The sequence below is a fragment of the Cariama cristata genome, unplaced genomic scaffold, assembly GCF_000690535.1.
Source record: "Cariama cristata isolate BGI_N322 unplaced genomic scaffold, ASM69053v1 scaffold17542, whole genome shotgun sequence".
Classification (NCBI taxonomy): Eukaryota; Metazoa; Chordata; class Aves; order Cariamiformes; family Cariamidae; genus Cariama; species Cariama cristata.
Genome location: NW_009603399.1, coordinates 1 through 8,478, shown reverse-complemented (window position 1 = coordinate 8,478; position 8,478 = coordinate 1). Strand labels below are relative to the sequence as shown.

The 8,478-nt window shown below is 48.9% G+C and overlaps 2 protein-coding genes across 2 annotated transcripts; one reads left to right on the top strand and one right to left on the bottom strand.

Moving 5' to 3' along the window:
- Window positions 1-91: 91 nt before the first annotated feature.
- Window positions 92-6,753, top strand: LOC104156720 (chromosome unknown open reading frame, human CXorf56; the record flags this gene model as incomplete). The annotated part of the gene is given in 7 exon segments (XM_009695188.1): window positions 92-153; window positions 258-396; window positions 918-1,007; window positions 1,156-1,248; window positions 2,016-2,375; window positions 2,378-2,483; window positions 6,605-6,753. Coding segments are annotated over 7 exon segments (999 nt in total), but the record flags the coding sequence as incomplete, so codon positions are not given.
- Window positions 6,754-6,870: 117 nt separating this feature from the next.
- On the bottom strand, window positions 6,871-8,475 carry LOC104156389 (ADP/ATP translocase 2; the record flags this gene model as incomplete). The annotated part of the gene is made up of 3 exons (XM_009695187.1): window positions 6,871-7,270; window positions 7,873-8,013; window positions 8,130-8,475. Coding segments are annotated over 3 exons (645 nt in total), but the record flags the coding sequence as incomplete, so codon positions are not given.
- Window positions 8,476-8,478: the final 3 nt, after the last annotated feature.

Here is an 8,478-nt window from a genome sequence, read left to right as displayed (position 1 = left end):
CGGGGAAGGGGCTGCCCTGGTCTGGCCTTGCCTCCTCACCCGGCTGTGGCCCATCAGCCAGGCACCAGTGCTGCCTGCGCGCTCCCCTCAGGCTGTTCTTCTCTCCCCCAGACCAGAAGGCATCGAGCGGCAGTTCAGGAAGAAGTGTGGCAAGTGAGTGACCGTGGCGGCTCTTTGGTGGCTTTTAGAATCGGTGAGGCAACCCTGGGAATCCAGAATCTGAGTTTCCTCACAGCTGCGTGTGTTTTGGTTTCCAGGTGTGGACTGCTGCTCTTTTATCAACACCAACAGAAAAATGCTCCCGTGACGTTCATTGTTGATGGTGCTGTGGTCAAATTTGGCCAGGGTTTTGGGAAAACAAACATATATACTCAGAAACAAGAACCTCCCAAAAAGGTAATCAGCTTTAGAGAAGTAAAAAGGCTAACTCTGCTTTTCAAAAAGGTGTGGTGAGTGAAATCGCTTAATGACAGAGAGGAGAAAAAGGAAAGAAAAGGACCTCTAAACAATAACTCAGTTTGGTGTCTTCTCCCTGTCTGCCTTAAGTTTCCCTTTACAGAGGTCACTGCAGCTTGGAGTCCTAGCATTAAAGGAAAGCAAAATAAACTTGGAAATCTAGGCTGTACCTAATGTTTAGGCTCAGTTACCAGAAAGTTTCCATTTGTAAGTAGGTCAGGTTGGTAGTCTGCAGAGTGATTCTCAAAGTCTGGCTCATCTATTGTATATCAGTGAGTTTACTTCTGATAATGACAGCTCTAAACCCAGAAATCACTGGGGATAATTCTCCTTTGCCATCCATGGAGTTCAGGTAATCTTAATGACTTGCATCAGAAGCCTTAAAGCTTTGGAGGGGGAAGTGAGGGGGAAGTGGCACAACTGTTGCCAAGGTTTAACAAAATACTCTGCTTCTCACCCAGGTGATGATGACCAAACGGACCAAAGACATGGGCAAGTTCAGTTCTGTCACAGTCTCCACAATTGATGAAGAGGAGGAGGAGATTGAAGCGGTGAGTTTTGTCTGCCCTTAATGGCAGTCACATCTGACCTGCGCAGCTGTCTCAGACACTGATCAGAGCCAGTGATGGTCTCGCCATTTGGATGAGGTGGTGTTACTTTGGGGTTTGCTGTCGCAAAGTGACTTGGTATGTGTTTCAGAGAGAGATTGCAGACTCCTATGCACAGAATGCAAAAGTGATTGAGAAACAGCTGGAACGCAAAGGCATGAGCAAAAGAAGGCTGCAGGAGTTGGTGAGTGTTTTCTGCGGTGCTGAATGCGAATTGCTGAGATCTCTTGGCTTTGTACACAAAAGTGATCTTGCAGATTGGACTACAAGTATAGAGAGGTCCTGGTACAGTCATAGGTATCTTGTAGATTTGTGAGGGTGACTTTTCCTTTACAGCTTTTACAGAGATGTTCTTCTAGTCCTCCCGAACTTAAAATTGTATGCAATTACCTATAGAGCTAACTCTAGAGCAGCCAGCAGAGCTTTTGCAGGGAGACTTTCCATGACCTGTTGGGCAAGGAACAAGGGAAGGGGAAACAAGGCCATGGCTTTGCCAACCAGAGCACCCCAATGCTGTGCTCTCAAGCCTGCTTGGCAGAGCAGGACTTTGCCATGAGGCATCAGGGCAAGCCAAGGCCCTTGTGGAGGACGTGCCAGCTCAGCTGCTGCCAGAAGCGTCACTTGAAGAATTAATGGCAAGAATATCCCAGCTGATCTTGCCTGCTGTGACAGGAGAGTAGTAGATGGGAGGGGGGGAAATGTACAGCTTCCACTTGAGGATAGAAAGTATGAAATTGTCTCCAGTGCAGTTAGTCTTGGGCTTTTTATGATTTTAAAGGTGGTCCTTATTTTGTACCCCCGGGGAGGAGGGAGTCAGCAAACAACTTGAGCTACTCTTGCTCCTGGTGTGAAAAGCTTGCATTGGTCAGACAAGAAGACCAAACCTCATTGAAGCACTGAAGGAAAATGTATTCAGACATTATTTCATTTTGTCTTAATTTTCTTAATCAGGCTGAGTTGGAAGCCAAGAAAGCAAAGATGAAAGGAACCCTGATTGATAACCAGTTCAAATGAAACGCTGCACCTCTGCTGGGTATTTGGAGACAGGAGAAAGCTACCAGGAGCTATTGGAGATCTGTCAACAAAGCAGAAGTAACAGACAACGTTCAAGGGCAACATGCTGCCACCAGCTTGGAGGATGAGTACCTCTCTCATCAGTGATAATCTGGTACCGATTTTAATAACTCCAACATCACTGGAGACTTTGCTGAAACTTCAGTTCTCTACAGACCCAGTGTTACAAGCAAGCTGTTCCAGCCAGAATATTTACTTTTGGGAAAATCTTCACTGAGTGCCTTCCTGAGTTCAGTGTGTCTTTAGATACCTGTCATTTTATTTTGGCAGTTTTCAAATGTATAACATTTCCATAAATGTATTAGAACAATAGGTCAACTGTACGACAAAGAAATCATTACAAAAGTGAGCTCTGTGCCTGTTGTTCATTTTGTTATTTTAAATTTGTCCAAAACATGCAGCAGCCTAAGAGACATGCCGTTCCAACAGTTTGTAACGACTGAGATGCAAGGCTCAGCGATCACGCTGCTGATCAGCTGGACCAGCAGACAGGCTGTCAAAGGTAGCCAGCACATGCTTGGCTGCAGCTCCAAGTCTCGGCTCCTATTGAACATCAGAAAGCTGCAGTTGTACAGAATTACACTGTCCCAACTGCGTGATACAAGAACATGAAATCCAACCCTGTTTTAAACTACTGAAAACAAAAACTTCCTGCCTATTATACCACTAATGAGTATAAATGTATAGTTGGAAGGTGCTGATACGATTGGTAATCATTTAAAGTAGAATGCAACTGCACGTCTGAACTAACCTGTTTTGCAAAACAGTGTCAGTATTTGGAGTTGTGAAACATGAAGGTGAAGGAAAAATTGTTTTGAATGCACTGGCCGCTCATGATTTTGATAAAGACATTAGGAATGGGTGTGTAAAGTACCTTGTTTGGGAAATAATATTTTGTGTTTCTTGTGAGATGTCGTGACAGTGCTGTATAGCCCATGTCTTTGTTGCTCTACTTGGGATTAAATACCATGTTACGGATTTGAACTGAAATACTTTCCTAGGGTCTTCGTGCTCTACCTAGTATCGTAAAACAACGTGAGCAATGAAGGTGCTTCATCTCCCGCAATTACTATGGAAGACTTCCTGTAATAAAGACTTCTCCATCTGGCTTTATAACCCTGACTGGGAAAACTCGGGTCTGCTTAGCCTAAGGAAGTATCCTTCCTTTCTTTGGGAAAATAAGGTATAAGGGAGGGAGTGAACTCTGTCAGGCTGGGATGCTTCTGTCGGTTGTGTGACAAATTAAGGCCAGGCTGGGTCAGCACGTGTCCAGGTTAACTCAAGTGGTTCTGATCTCGTTCGCTGCTGATCAGCTCCTAATCTGAGGCCTATTTCCAGAAGCCTATATCCAGAGGCTCTGCAGTTAAGCAATTACAAGGCGGTGTGTAATACTTGGGAAGGGCAGGGGGAGCGAGTGTGTACAACTCGGTTACACCAAGCCCTTTTCCAAGTGTGGTAGCACAGTGCAGCCAGGCGAGGGCCTCGGGGTTCCCCTGGGAGCAACCTAAGCCCCGAGTAACTGCTTGGGGTTGGTCTCTATAAAAATCAGGAAGTTTTTTCCAAGCAGGACTCAAAGACTTTGAAAATAGGTTTTGAACCATGCGAGGTCTGCTGAGGTGCGGACTCCTTAGTCGTCAGTTGTCATAAAGGATGAAGTAAGGTCCTGCTTCAAGTGACACCCAGAACAAAAGCTGACTCGGGGATAGCGAGGGGCTGCCAGATGGGGCCAGGACCATCTTTGCAGTTTGGTGAGGCACAAAGAAGATCTGGTGTGTGCACAGCTCAGCACAAGTTGTCCGAAGCAGCAGTTACCGACTGCCGTCAGCTCCCTCCGCCGCACACCTCCAGCCTTGAGGCAGCACAGCACAAGCGCTCCTCCCTTCTGGTTTTTAGAAGACCAGCCCATGTTCAGTCAGTGTTTTTCATTCTTGTAGTCAGAAATCTGCCTAGTTCGGTTCAGGACTCGCTCACAGACCCAGTCAGAAAGAGGAGTGTGTAGTTTGTCATGCTAGCAGTCCCTGAGATACTTTTAATACACTTTAGTTATGTGGTCAGTGGCGGAAACAACTCTGACACAGAGTTGATCCAATACATTATTAACTACATTATTAATATCCAATACATTATTAAGTATGTATTTCTTACCCTAACTAGTTCTAGTTCACAACAATTTTAATCCAGTTGGGTTTATCATTTCTAGATCTAAATGAATTAAAAGCTGACTGCAGCAACAGGAAGCAGGTGCACTTAGTTCAAATGCTTGATTAAATGTCCTATTAGAATAGATAAAACTAGCCGTTCTGCAGAGTTTCCCACACCGTGGTAGCAACTGGGTAATCTGCAGCAGCGTTCAGACCACAGAAAAGTCAGATTTTTGTGTTACCATAAAAGCCAACATTAGTTTTTTATAAACCTGTAAATATAGGTAGGTGATAGATTTGTTTGTTTCTTTAACTGAGCACTATATTGTACATAAGAACTTGTCCCAGTGCAGAGGTATTGCAAAGCAAAGTAGCACGTGAAATAAAAGTGGAGGAAGGGATCTGTTCCAAAAATAATGCCACATACGGCCAGACTTACCTTAGCGCGTTTCATGGCTTAGGCCAGTCTGGTTTCCAAGCGCCTTTTCAAGAACCTATTCTGATTTACCATGTCAAAATAGCTCCGTGTGTAGCAATGCTGCCTTGTTCCTCATAACTGATTTAAAAAAAAAACAAAACCCCAAAACAACAAACCCAGTTTGTAAACACTGAAGAGAAGCGGTAATGACAAATCCGACCTTGTCAGTGTTAATTGCAGCTGTACCTGGGGAGCAACATGGGGTCCTCCCCAAACACAGCCATCACGGAGGCTCCAGGGTGCTGGGTAACACTAAGGCTTGTTCAGAAGCTGGTATACAGCTTTATTGGCATTTATCTGTCTGAGTTCTGGGCAGGTTAATAGCTCAGAGAGCCAGGCCCTGGAATCCCAGTAAGGGCTGTCTCCCAGGGCAGGGATGCAGGGTGTTTTGGGGAGCCCTGCGGAGCTACCCAGCCTTGCTGTCTTGTCCCTGTAACCCTGCACATGGCACAAGGAAGATGTTCCCACCCAGCATGGCTGCACAGGGCAGAAAGCCGCCTTCAAGGGAGCAAGCAGCGGTGGTTCCCTTGCTTTGCACCCACGGATGCACTTACCTTCCGATGCTAATGGCCTAGCCACCCATCCCCTGTGGAAAAAAGGAGGGGAAAGGATGCCCATGCTCAGCACCAGCAGCATTTCAGAACAGCCCTTGAAATCCAGGAGAGCTTAGCAGCAGGAGGCAATAAGAGCTGAGAGCCCTTAATTAATTAGCTTGCATTTGTGCAGCAGGAGAGCGCTCCCCAGTAAGGCTGCCCAGTGGTGCAGCCCCCTGCCAGCTCCCCCCCAGCACCCTGCCCACTGCTTGTGGCATTGCTCTGCGTCTCACAGGGAAACTTTCAGCCCATTTTGTTTCCACGGCAGGCAGCGGGGCATCTCACACCGCAGGAGCCCAGGGGCAGTTGAAAAGCACCAGCAAAGGCTCGTGGCTCACCAGCGTGGCGTGAGACCATCTCCCATCACGAACATCCACACCCGTTCATAGGTGTCTGCGGCGGGACGGTGCCGCGTTCTCACACTCAGCTGCTTCGCTTAGTTTTCAGCAATAAAAACCAACTACTGCTCTTTGCAACACAAGGGCTTGTTTAGCTGCCTCGGACAGTGGTTGAGATTGGTTTCAGTGATTGAGATCAATCACTTCAAGCAGGCCTGGGCAGCCAGAAAGGACCAAAGGCATGGGGGCAGTGAGGAAAGACTTCACTGATCTGAAGGGCAGAAGACCAGGAGAGCATCCACTCACCACCCCAGCTCCCCAGGCAGAAACCAGGCAGCTTCAGTAGGGCACCTCAGAACCATGGAGATGTCTGGGTAAAGGCCAAGCCACACACACTGCCCAGTCTTGCAGTGTTTGCTCCAAATTGCTCCAGGAGCATGAAGGAATTTCCCCCTTCCCCTAGAATTTGGGGCTGGGACAAGCTTAACTTCCAGGGGTAAGAGATGAGCCAGGGGATGCAGCTCCCTGCCTGGCAAGCGCAGCCCTGGCACAGGAGCTGTCTGTCTCTGCTCAGCTACTACATCCCCACACCACATCAGCTCACGCGAGGGCAAGCCTAGCCAGCGGCTCTACAGAAAAACAGCAATTACCTGCACTTATGTTCTCTGGCTGGGTTTTAACACGCCTGAGCAGGTAACTCAGTTTCTAAGCCCGAGAACACGACGCCAGACAGCAGCAAATACCCCTTAAACATTTCTCCAGCCTCCCAGGCATTTAGCACCCTGGGGAGGGCTGTGCTTTGCAGAGGGTTTAGGCACTTGGCACTTTCAAAACAAGGTTTCATCAGCTCCGGGGAGCAGACGGGCCAGAGGCAGGACTGGTGGCACACAGCCAGCGCATCATCTCTGGTTACCAGGGTCTCAGGGGAGATCGGCTGGGCGAGTCCTTCAGAGGTGCCAGTCCCCATTCCAGCCCGCACCACTAGCCTCCACGGGGAAGGAAACACTACACGGCTTCCTCGGCGACCTGCACGACGTTTACCTGCTGGAGGCCACAGGTAGTTAGCAGGTAGCAAGGCGTGCAGGAGTGGAGGTGGTTTTGTCTTCCTCCTTCTCTACACTCACTGCAGAGGCCCCCACCCCCTCATGCTGTAGCCGCTGCAAGAACAAACATGAGATGAGGAAAGTTGGTTTCAGATTTTTATTTCTTTGTACTCTTTAAGCAGGAGTGACTGAAATAGAAACCACGGTGAGTCCCGTCAAGGGGAATAACTTGATAAAGACAGGGCAGGCAGTCATCCCTGCCCCATGCCAACCTGTATAAACATCAGCCATCACTGTTTAGTAACTAGATGGATTTCAAACAAGTCCATGAATTGTCATAGACTACACAGAACAACATGCCAGTTCACAACAGGAAACAACTTATGTGTACTTCTTGATTTCGTCATACAGGACTAAGACAAAAGCACCACCCATTCCTCGGAGTACATTCGACCATGCACCTTTGAAAAACGCCTTAGAGCCCTCGTCTCGGGCAATCTTCCGCCAGCAGTCAATAGTGCCGGTGTACATTATGTCAGCTGCAGGAGACAGACAGCATTAGGAATTGGATGCCCCAAACCCCCAACATCCAGGTCAGAAATGGCCTAATGTATCTGCCAGCTTCATAACCTCAAGTGCATCCCATTTCTTGACTGACTTTCTCCAGTATTAGCGCATCGGAGGACAAGATCGCCCAGGAGATACGCTGCTGCATTACCCCTAGGAGACACTGGAAGGACCGGTCGAGCAGAAGGCAGCTACTGTTTGCTTTAACATCAACACTGCCAGACCCAAAAGCTATTGTACAGTCAGCGAGGCCAGGCCTGCTAGCAGGGATGTCTTCTCTTGTCCCAGAGACACTGGTTTGCAACATCCTTGGGCAAGTTCTGCTGTTGCTACCTACTGACAGATATCTGACTTGTACATGCCACCTTATGGGTGTGCTGCAGAGACTGACCCATCTGTGCCCCCCACCTGACATCTGCTTCTGCAGCCCCTCTCACACCTCGCTGTTTACAAGAGGTGATGATATCTACACGGCTTGGTGAAAGCCAAGCCACTCCGCCTTCGCCTCAGCTCCACCACCAACTGTTGACTCAGGGATGCCCGATACTTCCTACCCAAGGAGGTAGAAACTTACTTGCTTTACGGCCAGACTGCATCATCATGCGACGACGAACGGTATCAAAAGGGTAGGAGGTCAAACCGGCGACAGCGGTGACAGTCTGAGCGATCATCCAGCTGACAACGATGTGGGTGTTCTTCGGGTCCGGAAGCATGCCTGCGGGAGAGAGGTTTTGATGAGAACGGCAGATGAGCCACCGGCATCTGCCATAACGCCCTACAGCCCTGCCACAGCCTAGCATCGACCTTTTAGTGCCGTTTCGGTCAACCTACCCTTCGCGGTGTCGTAGATGCCAAAGTAGGCGGCTCTGTAGATGATGATGCCCTGGACAGAGACGCTGAAGCCCTGGTACAGGCCCCTGAGGCCATCCGAGCGGAAGATTTTGACCAGGCAGTCACCGAGCCCACTGAACTCCCGGTCAGCCCCAGCTTTACCCACATCTGCTGCCAGGCGGGTTCGAGCAAAGTCAAGGGGGTAGACGAAGCACAGGGAGGTAGCGCCGGCGGCACCCCCGGACGCCAGATTACCGGCGAAGTACCGCCAGAACTGGGTTCGCTTGTCCACGCCACCCAGAAAGATCTGCTTGTACTTATCCTTGAAGGCAAAGTTGAGGGCCTGGGT